The following is a 25,914-nucleotide window of genomic DNA, read 5'->3' on the forward strand; positions in this document are numbered from 1 at the left end:
CCACTTTGTGGTTAGTTTTAATTTGTAATCCAATTATAAAGGTATAATAAGCTCAAAGAAGTCATTGAATATACTAGAACACAGAACAGTAAAGTTCACGTTTCAGACCTTGCGATCTTTAGGGCAGATGATGTAAATGTTAACGAGGGTGTCATGTGTCCAGCACAACGACCAACCTCATTCAATTTTCTCCAACTAATGTTCGGTACCCATTCGAGCTGGGTGGACTCAGAAGCGCTCGAAAAAAAATATATATTACAAAGTTATTTCGAACAATGTGTACTAATTAAATGCTTCTCCCTTCTGATTGGGCAGTGTGATTAGACTTGTTGCAACATAGGACATTGTGCAAGAAGTGAACTGTGATCACAAGATCCTATCGCTTCAAGGAAAAGAACTAGAGAAATAACAACCAAAACAGCATAATGAGGATTGTCACGTAACGTCTAAATTTAAACACCAAATTGTGTTGCACTTCAGTGGATAGTTAGTGCTAGAGATTGAGTGGGTTGAAAAATGGGTCAAACCCTTTCCAATGTTGACATTTAGTAGGCGGTGTGACAAAATATATAAAGAATTTTAAATTACAGAAAGAAACCATCTCTCTCTCTGTCTCTCTCTCCTTGTCTCTCTGATTTAATTAGTTCATCTTTATGTCAGACGCGAATGCCAATTAAAGAGCATTGAATGCCACATGTCACTTTGTGTCATGTTCTTCTAGTTTCACTGTCCAAGCGTGACATACATAAAGACATTTTAACCAGCTAATAAGTCGTGTCAGTCTGAGGGGGGCACATACTTTTATTATTTCTATGACCAAAGATTCGATTCTAGTCTCGTTGAACAATAAAATGATTACAAGTAAAATGACTACATGAACTGTTCGGTTTGTGACAATGGATTTGTGTGTGTGGTTACAGCTAAGCATCGATTGGAAGTTATTTCTAATGAACCAACGAACGCCGCCGATTATTTATATAGATGAAGAAATAAGGACAGAATTCCTCAGTATGAAATAAAACGTTTTGATCGTCCAAGTAAAAATGATTGAAATGATTGAACACACGCTTTAAACACACAGTATAACTTCATTTCAAGAACAGATTCACAAAAGTACACTTATCACGAAGCTTAATAGTGGTTTTTTTTGTGACGGTACACCCCGCTACTTTTCTTGTAATTTAACGTTTACTGTTAATTTATTTGTAGTTAAAAGTTAGGCGATCCATCACTGAGTACAGGCACCTATTCTTGAACAAAAAAAAACACTATATAAATAGTGTATATAATACAATATACCCTTTCTAAAATTGCTGTCTAGGCTTTTTATAATTTACTAGCTGATACCCATGCTACTCTCCGAATGAAATAGTTGATACATAAGTTTATTTTGCCTGGAACACTCTTAGACCCATCAATAAAACGGCCCGTATTACAACGCTTCTCCACAACCAACACAATTCTCTAGTTTTGTCATTTATAAGCTAAAATAGACAATACTTTCCATCGGAACTATTTTTAGTACTATTAGAAAATTACTGTTGTTTCCCGAAATGTAAGTATTCTGTTTATTGTGTAAACAATTTAAATAATTTGACCGTGACATTAATTATTATGTGATAATTTTGTTACGATACAATCTAGTTATGCTCTACTAGCGAGTCCGCATAACTGCCTTACATACCTTAACTAATATGAAATTGTTCTTTTAGGAAACAAGCTCTATGTACTCATTGAAATATCTTGGTTCTTTCTGTTTTCTAGTTTCTATGCAAACAACTACTTTGAGTATTGATTATAAAATATCCAATACATGAATCTTTATTCTAGTCCTAATAGCAATGTCCCCCCCCCCCCCAACATGTCTACTTTAAGAAGACAGTGTAAAATACTCATTTTTGATGTAGTGTACTTGTAAAGGTCGCAAGAGAAATTCAAACGTACATTGGCGTCTTGTAGCTACGAGTCTCTACATTGAAGAGTTATAATGTAGGGGCGTTAATTAGAAACGAAAAAACATTTATTCCATTTCCGCAATTTTATTATATAAGGAGGTATTCCGTATCTCATCATCTATATAAGAATTTCTCTCATTCAACTGAATATTGGTTTGGATTTAACAAATTTGTTGCGTCTTACCTATTCATTGTTACATGTGTTAGAAATAACGTAAACATACTTTTTACCAGAGAGATACAGTTAATATTCAGATTTGTAAAAAATGATTAAAACTATAACATGCCATATTTTTTGAAAAGAAAAAGAGTGTATTAGTAAATGCATTTTTTTTGTCTTTAATTTTAAAATACTTGATATACATACATATATATATATATATATATATATATATATATATATTACTTTTTGCGTCTGTTAAGGCCCATTTCAAGAGTGTGGTCCTCCAAGCAGTTCAAAGCCTTACAACACGGCCGTAAATCGGCCCTTACTAAGCTTCAAATCTCTAAAAAGCAACCGGAACAGCCCAAAACATTTTAAGATGGCTACTTCTCAGTTTAATTAAGCGCGATCTGAATCACAATCACTCTTGAAATACTTCGTAGATTTCGAAATCTATCAACCTAGTTTGTCTCCGACATTTCTATAAATAGACATTCATTACGGTTACTCTTGCTGATACTTGACGTGGTCATCAAATTTTATGTCAGTTCTCTTTTTTAACTCTTAAATCCCTACTATCTATTTCTGAGGCTGAGTTAAACAAAATTAACAATATCCAAACTCCAAGGTCGTTTAATTTATCCATTTCCTATATTTTCTAACACAATTGAGCTACTATGATTGGATTCTGTCTCAATGTCGTAATTGGGTGCTTCAGAAATTAGGAAAAGTCATAATCTATAACTTCTATATTTTCATTATTATAATATTAATAAACGTTTTCTTTATTTTGATTAAAAGCAATAATGTTAATAAAATAACAAGCAAATTATTTTTTAAAAATTAATTAAGCTTGTCCAAGAGAAATAATTCCACATTTACAACCATATATCTCAATAATGTTAAGTTTATTTCCCTTTATTCGATTTCAGACGAATTAATAAATGATCAATAATTAATTGACTGGGAGGCGCAGTGGTAAAGCGCTTGGTTTTCGATCAGGAGGGACCCGGTTTCGAATCCTGGTGAAGACTGGGATTTTTAATTTCGGGATTTTAGGGTGCCCCTAAGTTTTATCCAGATCTAGTGGGTACCCGACATTAGCTGGGGAAAGAAAAGGCAGTTGGTTGTTGTGCTGGCCACATGATACCATCGTTAACCTTGACCTCAAAAACAGATTACCTTTACATCATCTGCATGGTCTGAAATGGCAAGTTTACCTTTTTTTTTTCTTTTTAATTATCACGCTAATTAATTATTTTTCTTGTATGATTTATTTTGTTTAGGTCCAGGAAATAATTGTGTAAGTTTCGACTTGTTTCGAGGTTGGCTGTGGGAGACATTACGTGCACAAATATCGGGACCAAAGCCCACATATATCTAGCCATATCTCTTAATACTGAAGGATTAATGTTGGTTTTGGTATCAACAAAACCACTAATTAATTGACTTATTGTTTAATTTTTAATTGATACATGTTTTGTTAAATACAATGAGTAATAGTTTAGAGTTTCAATTTGATCCAAGGGTTGGTGTAGGAGAAATAACGCGCTCAAAATTTGTACCAGACAAACAGACAGAGTCGGCATATGCTTTGTTAAAATAACAACCATTTGAGAATCCTTGAATTTAGAGATTTTTATTGTAAACTGTGCTGAAAATTGATTTGGCAGAAAAGTTCCTGGCGAAACTTTAAAAAAATAAAATGATGTTGTCAATAAAGATAGGCCATGTAGAGTACACACACACGCCTAGGCAGCAGATAGCATCTTTAAACAGACAGCCATTCTACGGTGACAGAATTGATTTCTCGTGTTCTTAGGACTATCGTTCAAACTATCTCGCAGAATCAGATTTTTATCATGGTACACTTTGGGTTTGTAAAAAGGTTATAAAATAACAGATATAAAATAACAGATGTAAAATAATAATCCCTTATTTCTATCCATTCTGTCATTTTAGGTCTTGAATTGATGACGTCATTTAAAAATGCATGTGTGTGTGTGTGTCTCTTTGTCATTGTGGTAAAAGTTGAATGGAAGACTCTTGGAACTCAAGGCTCATGGAAGCTCCCAATTATCGGCATGTCTGAACACTTTTTCCGTCTGGGAGAGATCCAAGTAGTTCATATTCACGAGTACTCGTATTCTACGAGGCGCGGGTTAGAGGTGAGGCCGAAGTCGAACAGACCAGGGAAACTTTTCAATTTCATTCTCGGTACCACATCAGAGTACCATCCTAAAAAGTGCCCATTGAGAAACGGTGTGTGAATGGTTGTTAGGGCTTTCTTACATCACTGCCAATGCAATGCACCTGTTCATTAGGCATTCGGGGGTTCTCTTTTTAACTCTACTGGTTTTATCGTATCATCTGACAATTGTTTCCACCAAGGCGCCACGTTAAGGTGCAGAGGCATTGCCTGACTGATGACGAAACCTCAGAAAGGAGGACATATCCTCCTTTTGCCGGGCATCTGATATTCCAAGGTTTAAAATTCTCACTTTTGATTTGTTTTTAAATTATATATTTCTGATATTTCTAGATTTTTTTTTCTGTGGATCTCAAAAAAATTTGGACTATAATGATGTGTTATTCCGAATAAACCATAGTATTAATCATGTTATTTCTTATGCCAATCAATAATAATAATAATAATAATAATAATCTTTATTGTCCGTAACGAAATTTTACTTATAATTGTGCATTTTACCAAAACAAAACATTATAACTATAAAAAAAAAACTAAATCTACATTCACACCAGACTCACTCATAATTTACATGTGAAAAGTTTATATCAGATTATTTCTTATTTAATGATTTGATTGCCAGGGGAACAAATGATTTTTTGAGTCTTTTTTTCTTTGCTATCGGTGTCTTGTATCTCTTTTGTGATGGTAAAATCACAAAATCCTGACCAAAATGGTTTGTTTTTTGCCAATGACTTTACCAGCAGCATTTACGATTCTATAAAGGTTATTTTAATTTTTAATGTTCAGATTGCCATACCAGGCAGTGATATTGAAACTTAGAATATTGCAGATGTGAGCGTGATAAAACATAGCCAAGCCCTTTCGGTAACATTAAACGAGGACAGTTTTCTCAGTAATCGTAATCTTTGCTGTCCTTTTTTCTGATATAATCAGTATTTGCAGTAAAATTTAGTTTATTGTCTAGAATAGTACCAAGGTATTTAGTTTATTGTCTAGGATAGTACCAAGTTATTTAGTTTAATGTCTAGGATAGTACCAAGGTATTTAGTTTATTGTCTAGGATAGTACCAAGGTATTTAGTTTAATGTCTAGGATAGTACCAAGGTATTTAGTTTATTGTCTAGGATAGTACCAAGGTATTAAATTTATTGTCTAGGATAGTACCAAGGTATTTAGTTTATTGTCTAGGATAGTACCAAGGTATTTAAATGGAAATTAAGTTGGGGGAAATCTTTTTTTTTATCCTCGTAACAAATCAATATGGGCACTAATCAATAGGGGCACACTTGAAATACAATGGGCAGAGAAAAATGTATATTACACTTTTAAAAACTGGTGTCCCACTTGTTGGATGTCAAGGAATGACTCTCCTTGAATAAAAACAAAAAATACAGATGTCTTGATGTCATTAAAGAGTGTACAAAATTACCTAAAATGAAAGAAGAATTATTAAAGAGAAATATTGCGAATTCAAAATTACAAGGGCTATCAACATTTGTCCAAATGTTTGAATTTCGAAGTGTATATTGTCATTCATTTCTGAGTCAAGTGGAGAACTTTTGTGTTAAGTCACAAAGTTTTAGAATTGACTTTGAAAGCATGAATATAAAGACCGTCTTACAATGCTTATATAAGCTCACTCTGGTTGTCTGTCTGCCTAATCAAAAGTCTGTACACGTTATTTCTCTCACACCCAATCTCGGATCAAGCTGAAATAGTGCACACTCATTTCTTTTACATTCCAACACAAGAATCAATAAGAAAAAAATTACCAATTAGTTAATTAACTATTGATAATTAATTATTTTGGTTTGTTAGGTCGAACAAGGGAAATAAATGTTCCTTGACTAATAAGGTGGTATTTCTCCCCCTGTATGATATCGACTAACTTTTTTTTACGAGCTGTTTTAAAATACATTATTTATTCTTAACCTTACACCTTTGTTAGTCTGGGTAGATACTAGTGCAGAGCTCTCATGGACGGGAAAGAACGTAGAGATAAGGAGAGAGAGAGAGAGAGAGAGAGAGAGAGAGAAACAGAGAGTAACAGAGTGAGGGAGAAAGTGAGAGAAAGAGATACAGAAAGAAAGAGACAGAAAAACACAGAGAGAGAGAAAGAGTGAGAGAGAAAGAAGAAAGAGAGAGAGAAAGAAGAAAGAGAGAAGGAGTGAGAGAAAGATGAAAGAGAGGGAGAGAAAGAAGAAAGAGAGAGAGAAAGAAAAAAGAGAGGGAGAGAGAGAAGGAGTGAGAGAGAAAGATGAAAAAGAGGGAGAGAAAGAAGAAAAAGAGGGAGATAAAGAGTGAGAGAGAAAGAAGAAAGAGAGGAAGAGAAAGAAGAAATAGAGAGAGAAGGAGTGAGAGAGAAAGATGAAAAAGATGGAGAGAAAGACGAAAGAGAGAGAAGGGGTGAGAGAAAAAGAAGAAAGAGGGAGGAGGAGAAGGAAGAACTTTACGATGAATCTGTCTCTTACTTTTCTAGGTAGTGTCAAAGAATTTATTGCTTACTAACTCTTAACATTTTGTATTTATTTTGAAGTAGCCTATATAATGAACAAGGCCGTAATACAAATGTATTAAAACTAGCCTGCTTCTTGAGAGTCGATCTTAAACAGCGGTTAGTTTCTTCACCTTCTCATTTACCTCTTCCTTAGTCTGTTGGACTTTGGGGCTCCATGATCTGACCACCGCCTCTCTCCATCCCTCTCTCTGTCTTTTCCCGGATTAAAGTCTCTTCCATAGACAAGCCTTGAGAGTGGTCCTTATCTGTTAACTGAGTTGACTTTCAGATTTCGCAAGAGCTAATAAGTATTAGTTGATTGTGGCAAGGGACAATGCTTTAGACGTTGTGGCTAGTCCGCGAATGAAATTTACCCCACTCTAGCTAATGGAACATGATACGCCGCTGCGTACACCACACACGTCGCCACTGCCGCGGGGATCGTCTGGTGTCCCAAACTCCGCCAAGCAATGCAGCTCTCTCAACTCAATTGTTAGCAGGTTAAAAAGGCCGTAGGCTGTTCCTACATATCGACCCGAAGAATTATTCTCTCCCTTGACGTGTTTCTCTTTAGAATTACGCAACTCAGAGAGCATGCGCACTGAGCAAAATCTATGATTGCAGCATTTTTTTCTTTCAGCAGACGAGACAACTTCATCATCATCTCAAAAAATGAAGGTCTGTCTATTTCATCTTGTAGCTATTTTTTTTTCAAGATTATTTTACATGTTATAAATAAAGAGTGGTAGTTTGGACATTCATCACAATGACATATTTAAATTTTGAAGTTCGGACTGTTATCGAATTAGAAACTGTATTTTAGTTCCGAATTTCGTAGAAACATTTCAATGGTGATTATTGTAAATAATTTTAACACTAAATATTTCATTTCTAAGTGAAAAATTTTTTGTATATTCGTTTTTCTTATTAGTTAAATTATATAAATTATATAAATTTAATTAATTAATAAAATTATATAAATTAAATTATATACATTTTAAATTATTTTTTGTATCAATCTTAGAATTACACTTTTTAAAAAATCCATTCTACACAAAGAATTATTATTTTTTCTTTAAAAAACAAAACTCTTAGCAAACTAAATCACTCATTTCTAATTTGCTTGGATCGATAGAACTGGCTCTCTGTGAAAGGGACTAAAGAAATCAGGGGAAGATAACTCGGCATATCTTGTGGGTTTTAATGAGCGAAGCGCCGACACATCAGTTCAGACTCTAGCCAGCACTTGACGAATTCAGCAGGGCGTTAAGAAGCAAATGGTCGGAATAGCAAGGATATACCAACACACCTGGACCGTATCCCTGCCTCTGGATATCGCCATGGACGGCAACAAACCAAAGATGAAGTTCTAAACGGTTCAAACATTCAGTACAACATTCTTCCTGACAGTTCAAATTCATAATCAGTGTTTATTCCTTATTCCCCCTATTCAATATTTGTGATTTTTGTGACTTCATATAAACCTCTAAAACAAAAGGATGTTTCACGTCGCCTTGTGTTCATTAGTTCATTGTCTTCAGTTCACGATTCGGCTGATTGTGGTCTAGACAAGAAAGTTGCCCGGATATTCTCGACACTAGTGCAGTATGACTCGAGACACCTACGATGTTTCCATTCGGCGCGCTAGTCAGGTCTCGCAGAAGGTAGACATTTATAAATCGTCTCCGACTAGCAACAGACGGCCTTCCAAAGTAACCGCTCTGGTAAGTGGATTTAAATGTGCTGTTGTATAGTTCTTAATAAATGGTCACTATTATACTGCCGCTACTACTATACTACAATAGTGTGCCTACTGCCGCTACTACTATACTACTAATAGTGTGCCTAGTATCGCTACTATTATACTACTAATAGTGTGCCTACTGTCGCTACTACTATACTACAAATAGTGTGCCTACTCCCGCAACTACTATAATACTAATAGTGTGCCTACTGCAGCTACTACTATACTACTAACATTGTGCTTACTTTCGCTACCACTATACTACTAACATTTTGTCTACTGCCGCTACCACTATACTACTAGCAGTGTGCCTACTGTCGCTACCATACACAACTCAAATGGGAACATGACATTAGTTGGGGAAAGTAAAGGTGGTTTGTCGTTGGGCTAGCCACATGACAGCCTCATAGAAACAGGTGACTTGTACATCAACTGCTCTAGAGATTGCAAGGTCTGAAAGGGAAACTTAAATGTCTTTTAACCTTTTTATTGTTCTAAATGTACCCTTATTATTGGGAGTATGTTCTGGATCTTACAAATGCCATCAACAGTCTTGTACATTTATGGCCAATGCACTTCTTAGGACGAAATGTAACTCTTTGTCACAAATTTTATGAGCAGTTTTTGGTTTTCAAAATTAGCATAAAATTAAAGTGCTTTAAACTATTGCCAGTCAAACACAATGTCACCAAAAATATACTTAGCGATGCAGTGTTGATTTGAAATTATTATAGTACAATATACAATTGACGCTGTGGCTGAGTGGTTAAGCGCTTGGCTCTGAACCTGGGATACTGGGGTTCGAATCTCGGTGAAGACTGGGATATTGAACTTCGGGATTGTTAGGGCGCCCCTGAGTCCACCCAGCTGACATTAGTTGGGGAAAGTAAAGGCGGTTGGTCGTTGTGCTGGCCACATGACAGCCTGCTTGTTTATCGTCTGCCAAAGAGACATATGACCTTAACATCATCTACCCTATAGACCTCATAGTCTAAAAGGGGAATTTCACTGTTTACAAAAAACAGTTACTAAATTTATATGCATATTCCTGTGAACAAGACAATCAACACCAAATAGTGTAATGGTTGGTAAAGTATTCAAGTCTGTAATACAATTTGATAACGACTTTTACGAGTTTTGTTCTTTTGACAACTCAAAGAGGTTATCGACCTTCGTTTTCATCTATTTATAATTTGAAATGGTTGGGGAATACTTAAAGGGAGTTACATAGATAAGGAAACATGTTGTTTTTTTGTTGTTGTTGTTTGTGTTTGTACTCTATAGTAACTTTACTAGTATGTTTTGGATCCAATTCTGAAAGTGTTTCGGGAATTTCCGAATGTAATGCGGTTCTGTGACGTTGAATATAACTAGCTTATTAAGTTTATATAAATAATACTAGCCGGATATGACCCGCGGCTTGCGGGTCTTAGTTTGGGTTTAATGATCTACTGGATTAGATTTAGATCTATGTCAAACGTGTGGAATGTAACATTCATTTTTTTTAAATTTTGCTTCGAAAATAAAAGTAGAATGTGAAAATAGGTTTACCCGATCAGCCACACATTCATCTAATAACCATCAAATACTGTGAACAAGGTTTTACCCGATTTCTGAAAATAATAGTGAGACAATTAGGTACTCTTTGTCTATTTTTAGGGCCCTCCGGTTGTAGGAAGGACATAAAATATACACCATATACTACGTTCTTGACCATGATCTAAGGAATATTTATGCCAGGTTTTATCAAGATTGGTCAAACGGTTGTGATTTTTATTCGGGACGTACATACATACATACATACGCCTTACTTTCAGCTTTATATATTAGATATCTACTATTTATTTGGAAGATGTTTTTTTTTCTCTTCTCTCCTAGGCCAGCTATAAGCCTACTTTCAATCTATTTATGTTATTACACAGGATACATTTTTTTTTGCACACGTCACATCGACCGAGATCCCTAAAAAACATTTTCTCAGAGAAGCATTGTTATGGGATCAGAGGTAGCTAGAAGAAAGAAATGGGTTCTATATATCATCCAAGTTGTATGGTTTGGGAGGAAGATGATTAGGTCGGGCTATCGATGCTTTTATCTGAGACCTCCTCTGACCGAATTTTCCTCACCTCCCTCTCTCTCTATGCCACGTGACGCACTCTCATCAGCATAGCAATAAGACTTAATTCTGTTGTCTGTCTGGTCAAATGTTGTCACTGGCAGCAGACGTGGTCATCACGTACGGTCAATAGTTGAACTCTGTCCCTCCAATCACGGGGCGGTTCAGGGGAGAGTTTGCTGATTATGTAATGAGAATCAAGCCCTAGCAGTTTTCAACCGTGTCATACATTTTATTTACACAAAAGGTTGAAAGTGAGCTTTGGACCACAAACTAATTCAAATTTGACCTCTTGGACATACATACAGTATTGATCATTAGGGCATACATTAGTTCAGTATTGATCACTAGGGCATACATTAGTTCAGTATTGATCACTAGGACATACATTAGTTCAGTATTGATCACTAGGGCATACATTAGTTCAGTATTGATCACTAGGGCATACATTAGTTCAGTATTGATCACTAGGACATACATTAGTTCAGTATTGATCACTAGGGCATACATTAGTTCAGTATTGATCACAAGGGCATACATTAGTTCAGTATTGATCACTAGGGCATACATTAGTTCAGTATTGATCACTAGGACATACATTAGTTCAGTATTGATCACTAGGGCATACATTAGTTCAGTATTGATCACTAGGGCATACATTAGTTCAGTATTGATCACTAGGGCATACATTAGTTCAGTATTGATCACTAGGGCATACATTAGTTCAGTATTGAACTCTATGACATTAGAAGTCAATGTCAACTTTTGGAACACACTTTCTAATTATTACAACGTCTGTAGTATATGCGTGTGTGTGTGTGTGCGCGTGTGTGTGTGTGTACGTGAGCCCGTGCAATTCTCTCGATAAACTATTCAGAGGTTTGTTTCAATCTGGCTATTTATAAACCTCATTGGTCACAGGCAACGGACACCAATCATTAAGTATATACCTCCGCCACAGGCACACCCACACTTTCCCTAATATCTTTGCGTGAATGAGCAACAGCAGACATTAACTGCATAAAACAGTTCATTCTCATCTTTACAATACTACTCTTACATTGGCTATTTTGACTTGTGCATTGTAAATGTCTATAATCATAGCTTGCTGTAATAAGACATTGACTCGAGTCCAAAGATTCAGGTCGAGTGCAGTATTTCAAGTCACAATGAAGACCTTACGTTTTTTTATTTCGCTACGTTTCGACCCTACATTCAACACAAAAAGCCCAACCCATTAACAAACCAGACAGTTCTTGTCTTGACTTAAAGACCAGTGGCGTTTATCGTTCCCCCTTCTTTAATTTTTGTTCTCCCAAAATCCAACGCCCACATGATTTATTAGATTGGGCGAGAAATGCTGTAAGTAGTAAAGTTTCTCTGGTTCCTTGGGATTACTCCCTACATATTGCTATCTTCGGCAAACAACACACACCTCTTGGAGCCGAGATCGAGAGCCAGTTTCAGTGACTTGCTCCCAATGCCTGCATGCGTCGTTAACCGATTAGACATTTCAGATTGAGCCATAGGTTCTTTCAACTCTAGACCAATAAAAGCGAACAAGAGCTCCATCTTACCAGCCTGATGAAACAGTTGGTTCTGTCCGGTAGAGGGTTTCACAAGTATTTATCTTTACACTGTGATTTCCAGTGAAATGGTCACTCCGAACTTACGGACTAGAGATGCTGCTGAAGGTCGTTAACACCGGGAGCCACTGCCATGTTTCTATTCTATACCAGGCTAACCGTGCGGGACATGCTATTTATGAAATCAGTCCCCTTGAAGGCTCTTGATCCCTGACTGATCATTTTTTATGCATTAAAAAAAAAACGATCATGTAAGCATTCACCAAGATACCCCCTTCTTCCCTCCCCCCTTTCACAACTGGTCCAGAGGAGCGATTGCATCATAATGAATCGAGAAAGCTAATATCTAAGCAAAAACAACTGGTAAAAATATTTCTAATCGTACATGTCTAGGTCCATCTTTCACATAATTACTTGACTGATAAACACAAATTGATACCATTACATTTAATATAAGCTTTTTTTTAAGAATTATTAAATGCTTTTTTTTAATTGTTTGTATATGTTCCATAATAAAACTCCAGTGGTTTTCCCACCTATAAAGCTGTGAAACAGTGACACCGCCTGAAGTTGTATTTCTCGTTACCGAATGTTAACAAACATGGCGGGCGGGGGGGGGGGAACTCTATGTATACCCATAAAGACTAACTGAAAACGGAAGTGGCTCTAATTTGTTAGTTACGCCCAGCGGTATGGCCACTAATGGCTCAGTATTCTGTGAACTTTCAAGGTGGGTAATTACAGTGACAGCCGGGTTTTTAAATGTCTGGATCCAGAAAATTCTTTCACAAGTTTCAGATTTGTTTTAGCTACAGAATCAACGTAAATGGCTGCGACATATTTCGCAAGTAAACGAAATGACTTATAAACTTTGCGACATTTGTTCGTAATTAAATCTTCACTCCCCCCTCCCAAAAATAAAATGTACATTTTAAACAGTTTCTTATTTTATAGTGCGACGCACAATATCTTTTTAAAATACCCTAAGGTATTTGAGATGGGGCAAGGTAGTTGAGTAGTTAAGGACTTGGCTTCCCAACCTGGGATCCTGGGTTCGCATCTCGGCGAAGACTGGGATTTTCAAATCTGGGATTTTTAGGGTGCTCCTAAGTCTACCCAACTCAAATAGGTAGCTGACTTTGGTTGGGGAAAGTAAAGACGGTTGGTCGTTGTTCTGGCCATACGACATTACACCCTGCTCGTGAACCATTTGGGCCCTAATCTATAACCTATGGGTAAATCCAATCGACGTCCATGTCATGATAGCCATAACAATAGGAGCCGTGTGTCTGATAGAGAGCCAAGCAAACAATAGCTTTTTGAATGTATGTATTGGTGACCATATCAGTCTTACCATAGTGCTTGGAATAGTTATAACGTAAGAAAAGAACTCAACAAAAAGTGAATCACGTGACAATAATCTCACATACCAACATAGAGGTCCGCCAAATCACCAAAGTTAATTCTTGTCTCCCTCCCCTCTTTGGGCGGAACTAGTTAGCCCCTAAAACGTTTCTATGTTTCATATGCAAGTGCATGCGCTGGATGGCCTTTTTGTAAATATGCATTACACGTTTCGGATGTTCCTTCAGAGTTGAAGATAGTTTGTTTCCTAGTCCAAACCTCCCGCAGGACGACGGAGGATGCCAGCTGGTTGAGTTTTAGCCCAGTACCATTGACAAGTACGAACGACAGTGCAGCGCAAAAACAGCACGAACTGACAGCCATCTTGAGCAGCCAGCACGAGTCTAACAGTTTTATTCTCCAGTTTAATATTAGCATTTCTAATATTTCAAATGAAGCAAAAATCATTTTCCTATTATTATCATTGAAATTGAATCTGTTTTATAGTTAATAGATTGAGATATATGTACACGCAGTTTTATAACTATTCTTTATTGATGACAAGAGAGAGAGAGAGAGAGAAAGAAAGAAAGAAATATACAGGAATAAAAAGTTCCTAAATGTAAAGCATAGTCGAGAAAACTACTGGAATACGTAGAGCTAAAGCCCCCCCACCCCACCCCCCACCACCGACAAAAAAACACCAACAAAAAGAACAACCAGCTCACAATATTTACTACATAACGTCCAGGCAAGAAACAAATAATAATTAATTTCTATCTGTCGTGTTCATGTTTCCACCTCCTATGTGTAATAGTTTTTATTATTTTGTTTTGTTTCGTTTCTTATCTCTGGTCATGTTTTGTGTTGCCCCTTGACTTTGACCTTGACTTTCGCCATGTCAGATCAATACGATCTTCATTCAATAAAGCGATGATTTGTGGTTTGTGGCGAGCCAAGAACGACCTGGTCGTCTGACTAATTAAATCATGCTCTACCTAACCAAGCAGGCAGGTGTCAGGTTTTCAAAGAATGACGGCCTGTGTGCCAGTCTTATTTCATTACACTCGGGAAACTTCCAAAAAGATTTAACCAAAAGAAAGTAAAAAATTCATGAAACAACATTCCTAACTGAGCGTGAGTAGGACATTTCAAAAGTAGGGGATTGCTTTGAAAAAAAATGTATATTGATTGTCTTAAAATTTTCTTGTAAATAGTGTTTTTTTATTTTATTATTATTTTTTTCTGCATTACACAAACCATGGAAACAATTCAATCAATACTGTAGCTCTTGGCTATTTCGAAATAATCTCTTTTAATGTCTAAACTTTGTTTGTGAGTTGTTAAGGAAAATTTAAAAAAAATGTCCCAGTTTGAAGTTCTTCAGGTAACTGTGAAGATTTTAAACCTAGTTTAAAACATTTTAAAAAAGGTTTTTGTTTTTACTTTGTTTTGCTATATTTTCTAAATGCTTGTGATGTAAAGTTATATAAATAGTTATATATATTATAAAATATTATAAATTCTTAGTTTTCTGCCTACTAAGATTATGCCTGTCTAAGATTTTTTTTTTTATCAAAATGTCAATAGGCCGATGATATATTTACTTCTCATGCTCGTGAAAACGTATGCAGGCAATACACTATCAGAACAACGACACACCGCTACTTTTACTACCAGAACAACGACACACCGCTACTTTTACTACCAGAACAACGACACACCGCTACTTTTACTACCAGAACAACGACACACCGCTACTTTTACTACCAGAACAACGACACACCGCTACTTTTACTACCAGAACAACGACACACCGCTACTTTTACTACCAGAACAACGACACACCGCTACTTTTACTACCAGAACAACGACACACCGCTACTTTTACTACCAGAACAACGACACACCGCTACTTTTACTACCAGAACAACGACACACCGCTACTTTTACTACCAGAACAACGACACACCGCTACTTTTACTACCAGAACAACGACACACCGCTACTTTTACTACCAGAACAACGACACACCGCTACTTTTACTACCAGAACAACGACACACCGCTACTTTTACTACCAGAACAACGACACACCGCTACTTTTACTACCAGAACAACGACAAACCGCTACTTTTACTACCAGAGCCCCAGCATCCACATTTTAATCTCTCGCCTAGCAGAACTTTAACCCGAGACTTTCGATTTGTTAGACAAATGTTGAACCATTGGACCACCCAGTCAGGGCCGATCTTAGGCTAATGCAAAGTATGCGACCGCAGTGGGCCCCGCACTTTCATAGGCCCCTCGCGAAATCTAGGAGTAAATTTTTAAATTTAACCATTCTAAACTAAACTAAAGGGTTCCTGGAATTCTCCTGAAATTGCAAAATATAAGAAAAAGTCACGAAAATGTCATGAAATTATTAAAATCTTCTGAAAACTCATGCAAATCTCCTTAAAAAACAGACAAAATTATCATTTCGGGGAGTCATTCAATTTGGATAACGCCAATCCTACTCGCGATTAAAAAAACTGTAATGTAAGCTTTCATTTACTAAAATTGTAATAATAACGCGAATTTGAACCAAAACAAGAAATTCAAATACTTAATTCAATTTAATAGTCACTGGCTAGTTATTAGTAAATATAAAAAGCAGATCTGAATCTTTATCGGCTTTTTGTTGGAAAACTACCATCTACTGTAGATAGCTCGTAAAGTTACTTTGACAGCGATTTTGAACTTAGTACAGAATGAATAAAATATAAAGACAAATTTACCTTAATTTTCACTTATTATCCTTATCCCTACCCAGACTTGGCCCCGCGCAATCGGTTTTGCATAGGACCCCGCATTCTGTAGGACCGACCCTGTACCCAGTTCTCAAATTAATCTCCATAATAAGTTAAAATTAAAGATAGATTTTACAAATTCATTGACTGAAATAGCCAACGATCGCTATTCAGACTTAGTTCTCAGCCAGACACAGACACACCAACACACACACGCATTTTGTACTGGATGCAGTTCTGTCTGGCTTTTTGGACATCTCAGCCCATCCCAACCATGGCTTCAGAGCCGACACTGAAATAGATCCCGGAACATTAGCCATGATGGAAACGTCCTCCTTTCTACGTATTTCATAATTTAAAACTGATTAATATCATTTGTCTTTTTGTCTATGAATGCTTGTACATGTTTTTCCTAAACACTGACATCATTGCGTCATTAGAAAACCCATTCTGCCTTTCTAGAAATCCGCCAGACAACATCAGATCCAATGTCTCTAAGACTACTAGCTTATTCTGACTCACTAATTAAATCCCATCAAATATTAATGCCCTTATTTGTTTGAGTTTGTTTTACTCTATCTTGATAGAAGTTGTCTTCTTTTCCGTAACGCTAATAGCTTTAAGCACTGAAGACTGAATTCTCAACGGAATCGTGCAAAATTGTCTAAGGTGTGGTTGGGCCGGAATGGAGAAAAGAATCACATGCAATAATTACTATTGACTGCTATAGAACTAAACAAAGGTTGTCGGCTGGGAAGGAAGAGCACTCGGAGCTCAGGACGGGAGCGCTGGAGAAGCTAGTGATGTGGAGATGGGAACAGAGTGGTAGCGACGATGTGGAAAGTGTGGTTACGCGCAGTAGTGAGGTATCGATACTGAATCACGTGCGATGTACTTCCGTCTCTGGTTGTAATGGAGGTCAGGTCAACTGAAGACATTCCTAGACTGAAATAACAGTCATTGGACAGTGAGGAGAAAGGACTGTACCAACTTGAAATGTGTATATTTAAATATCGAGTTTACATTACTGCCTAGTCCAAGAATCAGGTGTACATTGATCTATGGCGTTCACGATCAGACGTTCCAAAACTTCATGGCCATTCTATTAGCAACTAAGAGTCCATTCTTTCTTCGCCTTCCACCTTCTCTGGGAGGGTTCAGATAACTTTAAGTCATTTCTGTGATATTGACTTGAGCAGAGGTTTCCAGATCAGGCACTCTCCATGCAACACTTTTTGTTCTAAATGGGTGTTTTAGGACAGGGAGGCTGTTTTTGGGTCCAGTGGGTGTGATTTGGAACCCATAATTTGGGTACACTTGTGGTGTGTTAGGGCCAGAGTTAAAATAGCACAGCGTGTATCACAACTGAATATGCACACATAAAATGGATAAGTCGTGGTATATATGTTTTAAATTAGAATCCGAAGTTTCGGATCTAATTAATGCATTAACAGTTTAATTAATATTATTTCTGTTAGTCTTTATAATTTTTTAGAGATTAAAAGAATGACAATTTTTCGTAAAATTACAGCAAAACACTAAGTTTGTATCAATAACGAATACTATTGTCATTATAACAAAGTTTAACATCCCGAAAATAAACTTTAAAAATATGTCTTTAGACAACATAAAATCGAAACATTTTTTTTTACTGTGATGGGATTTTACGCAAATAGATTAAGGGATTGCAAAACTTTTGGTGAAGATTTAGATGTGGACGGATACTCTAGATGAGTCAACTAAAAGGATCTATTGCGCCTGTGAAAACTAAAACAAAAAGTTCTCCCGAAACCTGCACTTTAAGAAAACGTCACTTTTACCTGGGATTATTTTTAGAATTAGATTTAAATGTGTCCTTTTATTGTTATATTGCTGATAGTGTGAGGTGAGGTAGTGTGAGTTGAGGTAGTGTGAGTTGAGGTAGTGTGAGGTGAGGTAGTGTGAGGTGAGGTGAGGTAGTGTGAGGTGAAATAGTGTGAGATGAGGTAGTTTGAGATGAGGTAGTATGAGGTGAGGTAGTGTGAGATGAGGTAGTGTGAGGTGAGGTAGTGTGAGGTGAGGTTGTGTGAGGTGAGGTAGTGTGAGGTGAGGTAGTGTGAGGTGAGGTGGTGTGAGGTGAGGTTGTGTGAGGTGAGGTAGTGTGAGGTGAGGTGGTGTGAGGTGAGGTATTGGGAGGTGAGGTAGTGTGAGATGAGGTGTTGTAAGGGGAGGTAGTGTAAGGTGAGGTAGTGTGAACAAATGTTTTATCACATTATAGCCTTGTTTAAGAAGAACATTGAAGCGTTAGTTGAATGTGTCTGTTCTCAATACTTATGTCTCTTTATGTATATCAATATAATTGTGTGTTTTAAGATCTTTAAATATGTTTGCGTTTATCTCTGTTTTTGTTTTTATGTGCATGATTGTATGCAACAAACCACGGTTTCTAATGTATTTATAGACAAACGTGTAAGTCCTAATCTTCCAAGTATGGATCGCTACTTTCTTTAAGACTCTGCTGGTATTTGAAATAAATGGACGCTAATGTTAAAACAATTTTGTAAGTAGATTAATCGATAGGCAGATTGACAGGTGATCGATGTCAAGACACGCTGCAATGTAATGATTGATGCTATCATCGTTGACTTTAACTAGACTTGCCAATTAATTGACTCGAATAATTTACCAGTGCGAGTATAAGTATTAATATTAGGATTACTGCTGCCTAGATACTTTCTGTTTTTTTTCTAATACTAAAATACTTCAATAATATGACATGTATACATACACATTTATTTAAATGCAAAGTACATTTTGGTGAATCTGAGGATTACTTTAACACTAAATTTATTAACTGGAAATCCACCTTCACCTAAAAATCTCTTGCTATGAAGCGTGTTTGACAAAGGCCTATCCATATAACCTTTTTTTTGACTGCATGTGTGTATACCTAATCCTACTTATACCTTACACACCTTTCCGAGATATTTGGTGCCCGTTGGCTGAGTGGTTGAGGATAAGTTGAGCTTGGCTTCCGAACCTGGGTTCGAATCTCGGTTGGGCTGGGATTTGAAATTCTGGGATTTTTAGGACGACCGTAAGTCCACCCAACTGTAATGGGTACCTGACGTAAGCTGGAGGAAATAAAAGGCGTTAGGTCGTTGTGCTGGCCACGTGACACCCTGCTCGTTAACTGATGAGCAAAGAAACGGATTACCCTAAATTCATCTGTCCTATAGATCGCAAGGTCTGAAAGGGGAAACTTTACTTATATATACTTTGGTACACGTAGTTACACACATGCCTTGGATACATAATTGCACACTTTCCTTGCTATATGGAACTAGTAACACTAGTCTCTGTTAAAATGATACACACTATATGGAGCTAGTAACACAAGCTACACACCTCTCACAAAGTTATAACAGACCTCTTGTCTCTCTTCTGTCATTTGAAACAACAAACGTAATAGCCTCATTTCCAAAGTAAACTTATGCTGGGCTCCTAGTAAAGGTTCTTCCCACATAAGCTTGCATGCGACGTCGCAATAACACACACAGACACTAATGACAGAGCATTAATCTATCAAGTCTGGGCCTGGCTTAGATTTACCTATTGATTTGTAGACCAAGTTTCAGAAGATATTGAGGATAAGAAATAGGATGCTAACCTTTTTTTTTTATTTTAGTTATTCTGTCACAAAAATAAATAAATTGTTTAGCCATGGTAATTGTTTGCTATTTAGTTTCTCTACTTGTGAAAAATGTCTTATTTATATTTTTCGGTTATAAATTACATCATTCGGTATGTTTGATTTTTCTCAGAAAACGTTGGGTAATATATTGCTTGTGATTTCTGTACTAAAATAACTTTCGATGAATGTGTAACAAGACTTTAGATCTACTTCTTTGTCGTAGGAGATGTCGCAGCGGTATTTAGATGATGATCTAAAGGTGTAAGGCTTAGTAAAAGCTTGATGATCTCGTCCTATGAATATTGCTTTCACTAGATCATAGCTCCCAAAAAAAAAACGCCTATTTAAAAAATACAGCCAACTCTCTTGTTGGTATGAACATCTTTGGGGCGATGAAACAAAACAAGGTTTTGATCTTCAGCGTATAGGCTGACATAGGCTTTGTTTTCTTCTTTAAGAAGTTGTCTGATACTTGCATGCTGATCTTACATTAAACTTGAAACCTTTAAAAAGAATATTTGCCTCTTTTATTGATTTCGCGAGGACTTCACAGTAGTAATTCGAGATGCGTGCTAGAAAGAGAACCTTCAATTAATCTTAAGATTTTGTGACGACTAATGATAATATTCCATAGATAAAATCTTATACATGTGCATAGTCAAGTCTCAATATATTGATAAGGTCTTCTTCAACTTCAGACTCATTGCGAGAGTCTGATATACAACAGCGCTCATTCTGAATGCTTTAGAAGAAAAATGATAAAGAAAAAAAAACTTAAAAGAGAAAACAGAAGTAGAGTGTTATGCTTCTGTTCTTCTAACCGATCAGTATACTACGTCTTTACGTCTATTTCTCTGTACTAATCGATACTTACAAACTTCAACCAAAAAAAAAAAGTACTTTTCTAAGTCGCTGTTATCACAGTTCATTACCTAAGTTAATAGTACCTATTACAGCGTGTGACACGTCTGCTGGGCTGTACGATACTTCAAGGTTTCTAGAGACTTACTGTTCAATAAATGTAAGGTACTGAGCCACATAATATACTCGTCAATACAATGTGCTTAGAGCCGTTAGGCCGTCAAATACGATAGTGCAAAGTCTAGTAAATGCTATACTGTTGTAAAGCTAAATTTGATTGGTCGATAGTCACGTGTAAGTGAAGGTTTGACACATTCTTTAATAAAATCTTCGAGATTCTCCTCTTCTGCTCTCTCTCTCTCTCTCTCTCTCTCTCTCTTTATATATATCTATATATCTCTATCTATATGAATATTTATATCTATAACTAGTTATATCTATATCAATATCTATGCCTATATATCTAAATATCTATATCCAAATGTTCTAGAACATATTCCTACAGGAAACGAATTTGTCCCTTTCATTAATTACTTTGCACTCTAAATTAGTCTATAAGTTGACACTATTTGGTTGGAATTTCCTTGGTTTAAATTTCAACTATAGGTTAAGATTTGTTTCAGGATCATGTTTAGAGTTATTGTTACGGCTTCAATTAAAGTTTGTAAAAGCGAGACTATTTCAAGGAGTTTGGCATTATCATTATTTTATAATTGAGTTCGATAACTATTGAAGATAGCTCCAACTACAGTATCAACCTAGAGCATTCTATTCCTTTTTAAAAATAGTATAGATCTTGCTCGTCCTATGTCTGCTTCTGATTTGTTTTGATTCTTGTTTCTGATTGTTTAGTTCTATTTTTATCTTGTAGACGTCACGAGAACTCCGTATTGAGTTTTAGTGGGAAATTGTATTCATTTCAAAACGCTGAGACCAGAAAGTGCGCGGAGATTGTGCATCGATTGTAGTACCAGATCGTGTTGGAGAAAGTCTCATACACTTTGATACCACTATCATATCCTGTAATATAAGCCTGGCAATTTATACTTGTTGTCTGAAATAAAAGAGAAACAGTTCAAGGCTGACACTTTAAAAATGTTTGTTTGTAAAATGTTTTACATGTTTCGGATGTTCCTTCAGAGTTGAAGATAGTTTTTTTTCCTAGTCCAAACCTCCCGCAGGACGACGGGGGATGGGAGCGGGCAGGGTTTGAACCCTCGACCGTCGATAAATCCGAACGACAGTCTAGCGCGCAAACCGCACGACCAGGCAGCCATCCCAGCCATTATTTGACTATACTAACAGTACGTTGCTAGGTGTGTATTATGTACATTTCGTTATAACACTTGTTTCCTGCTAATAACAACAACAACACACACACACACACAACAAACGAGGAAAACCGGAAATGAACTGTGTCAAACTGCTCCACGACTTTCTGTTTGTGTTTGACAATGCATTTCAATCAAAATATTCATTTAGCTGTTGCATGTTGCGTGGAATTCTGGATATTAGTAAAAAGCTTACTATCCCATCTACGAAACTATAGAATGAACTTTTAATGTCTCCTTGATGTAGGTCTACTTAGTGGACTCTGGGATAAAAATCAAGGTGGCAGGAAACGTAGTAAGTCAAACGAAGTAATCATTCAGGCAAAAGTAATCATGCAAAGTAATCAGTAAAACGAAGAAATAAATAAATCAAAGCAATCAAAGAAACTAAGTAATCAAGCACAGTAATTAGTGACACAGAATAATCATTAGTAATCAAGACAAGTAATTGTTTGGACAAAATTACCTTAGGAGAAATAAACAGGTCAAGTCATGTTTAAGCAAAGTAATTAGGCAAAAGTTATCTTTGGTCAAAATAATTAAACAAATTAATAAGTGAGAAAGAGTTATCATTTTGCAAAACGTAACCAGTGAGAGAAGATAATCAGGCAAAGTAATCCTGCAAAGTATTCGGTGCGACACATTGTTCTGTTAGGTAAAGTAATCTTAAAGACAAAGTAATGTTTACATATCACATAAAACTATATTTCCTAGTTGGCTGACTCAGAATGCAAAAATAAAAAAAATGGCTCTAAAAATCTTTTCATTGCAATCTACACAGCTAACCACGTAGGCCATGAGTTGGGCTGGAAAAAACATCCATGCATATATATTTTTAATAAAGCACCGGACGTCGATTGGGAGAGGGCTCTGGATTTTACATGAAAAACTTTATTGCTCTTTTACTTTCCTCTAAAACACACACACACATACACAGACACAGAGAGCGAGAGAGAGAGAGAGAGAGAGAGAGAGAGACTTCTTAGAAATGTCTCGTATTCCAGCCTTGACTCCCCCTCCCCACCGGCAGCCCAACCCCCCGTCTTGTCTAGCCGTTGTTTAGACATCGATTGTCATTGACAAGATGCAAGAAGATGATAAGGACAAACAGAACAGAACTAGAATTAGAAGATGCTTCGGGGAACTTCATATTTCTGGAGCGAGAGAAACACAACTTTTCATGTGATATAGATCTAGAGACAAAACGATCAATTCAAGAATTAGGGCGGAGTGGGTACAAATACGCAAAGTACAGTGTAAAGTACATTATGTACTTCTCCCTTTCGTGTACACAGTGTACATCTAGAATAATATTCTGAGAACGTGTCCTGGTCAGAGACAATGGAACACTGCCAGAGAACCTATTTTAATAGCATTAGAAGTTCTATTCCAAGTCATATGAGAGAGAGAGAGAGATGGGGTGGGGGAGAGGGAGAGAGAGATGGGGTGGGGGAGAGGGAGAGAGAGATGGGGTGGGGGAGAGGGAGATAGAGATGGGGTGGGGGAGAGGGAGAGAGAGATGGAGTGGGGGAGAGGGAGAGAGAGATGGGGTGGGGGAGAGGGAGAGAGAGATGGGGTGGGGGAGAGGGAGAGAGAGATGGGGTGGGGGAGAGGGAGAGAGAGAAAAAGAGAAAGAAAGAGAGAGAGAGACACTGTTTCGGACGAATAAGAGATGAAGTAATTGACATCTATTCATGTTTCCGATTGATACCTTGATAAAAAAACAACAACAGAATTCTGTAAACTGTTTTGTTTCACACAAAGCAGTTCTCCAGGTCTGGTAGGACAGTATTAGTTTCTTCCTTCAAATATCATTTATTTGAATAAATTAATCTAATGTTTAATTAATCTACATAGGCCGATTATTATTTATAGTAATAGACGGATTTTGTCACAGTTGTAGACATTTAAATGTAACCCTTGCAGGTTGCCATAGTGCCTGTGGATAGTTAAATATAGATAATTAAATACAAAGAAAAAACCTATACTATATAAAGACTGTACAAGCTATTAATGAGTATGCTAATTAAACTGACTTTGACATTGCAATTTTCTTTCACCACCTTCATCTATTCCTTAGTATGAACCGCTGGGGCACGACACATGATCTGTCAACAGTCTTCATTCCTATCTGTCTTTTGCCTTGAGTAGAAACTCTTGTAATGACAGGTCCACCCATTCTTTAATGCTATCTTCCCATCGCTTTCTTTCTGTTCTTCTTTGTCCTGGGACTGAAGGAAGGTCTCTGTTAGCCGTGTGAACTTTTGAAATGGCCTTAAAGTTTTAGTTTGCGTTTTGTGACCTTGGTCAACAGTTCATCGCGGGGACCAAATTCCATCGTGATTCCATTGTGATCCTGTTTTGAATTTCCACATATCTGATGCAGTCTTTGTAGGGATACCAATTATCCTTCTAAAGCATTTCAGTTCCATGGCTAGGATCCTCCTCTGTAGTTCTGCAGTTAGCGTTCAAGACGCAATTAATATGTAAATGGAATCGACCTTGAAAATGCACTGCACTTTCAGACTTGTCTTAAGTGCTAACAAGGAGTTTAGATTTTCTGATATTTTTTTTTTTTTTGGCGTCTAAGTTTGTGTAGGTTTTTGCCAATTTTTGTTGTTTTAATTCTCGTACGATAAAGTTTTTCTTTGTTATTGGCACTTAAGAGCAGCTTACCTTGGTACATTATTTTGGTTTATATCACTGTGCTTAGAATAAATATTTTTATTGTATATCAGGCTTTGCCTGTGATATTTACATTTCTCCTCGACTCTTACTATCCCTGTGAGTGTTAAATTTTTTTTATCCCATACCTAATCTCGAGACAACATGGCTGAAATAGTGACCTTGTTCCATGAAGTAGTATAAACCAAAAGCCTCGGTATTTTTTTTTAACATCAAGTAGAGAGAATGTTGTCTCCTAAGACTCCAACCACTAGATTAACCAAGTGTCGACCAGACACTAAGCGTCTTATGGGCAGGACGATTTTCTTCTTACTTCAACGGCTTAATGGTATGTTAATGACTGAGTTGACATGAGAAGAAGGAAGTATGACGTGAAGGAGAAAGTACTGGATACTTTATAACAAGTTGTAGATACTTTATAACAAGTTGTAGATGATGTCAGGCTTGAAGTGATCAAATGTTCTCAGTATGAGTCTAGCAAACATTTCTATGTAAATGAAACAATTTCCACTCTGTTCATGAAAATGTTCGTCTTTGTGCCATGATGATTGGTTCATAATGTTCATCAATAAACTCTGCGTAGCTTAATATACGTAATAAAGGATTTAAATATGTTACAAATGATTCCAAAAAATTTAAACACGAGGATTTGAGTTTAATCTTTCAGATCTATGCCTATATTTGTTTAATTTAATTAAAATGTTGATGATATATTCTTAATTGTTTCAATTAGATAGTTTTAGCGTTATAAAATTATTGAATCTAAACGTATCCTTTGCATGATATTATTAGTCCATTAGTATTGTTTGGTTTACAGTATTACTGTTCCTGGAAACGATTGTATCTTTTATTAAGCTGATTAACAAACTACTGTATACAGTAAGAAATTCGCATAAAATTCCTTACATACTGTCATTTAAAAACTCATTCTTAAGTCATCCTCTGTGGTTAAATTA

General features: G+C 36.5%; 1 protein-coding gene across 7 annotated transcripts in view; it reads left to right on the forward strand.

Moving 5' to 3' along the window:
- LOC106067429 (uncharacterized) overlaps positions 1-25,914 on the forward strand; it is a 184,378-nt gene that overhangs the window by 18,750 nt on the left and 139,714 nt on the right. For 2 of the 7 annotated variants that reach the window (XM_056038001.1, XM_056038002.1), the window contains exons 1-2: positions 7,319-7,505; positions 7,963-8,551. The exons of 2 other annotated variants lie outside the window; for them this stretch is intronic. In XM_056038001.1, coding sequence (XP_055893976.1) covers positions 8,435-8,551 — 117 coding nt within the window. In that variant the 5' untranslated portion in view covers positions 7,319-7,505; positions 7,963-8,434. Of the gene's footprint in view, positions 1-7,318; positions 7,506-7,922; positions 8,552-25,914 lie in introns of those variants that run through there. 3 more of the 7 variants (XM_056037997.1, XM_056037995.1, XM_056037994.1) reach the window with 3 other exon arrangements.

Source organism: Biomphalaria glabrata, chromosome 8 (assembly GCF_947242115.1).
Source record: "Biomphalaria glabrata chromosome 8, xgBioGlab47.1, whole genome shotgun sequence".
NCBI classification, from domain to species: domain Eukaryota; kingdom Metazoa; phylum Mollusca; class Gastropoda; family Planorbidae; genus Biomphalaria; species Biomphalaria glabrata.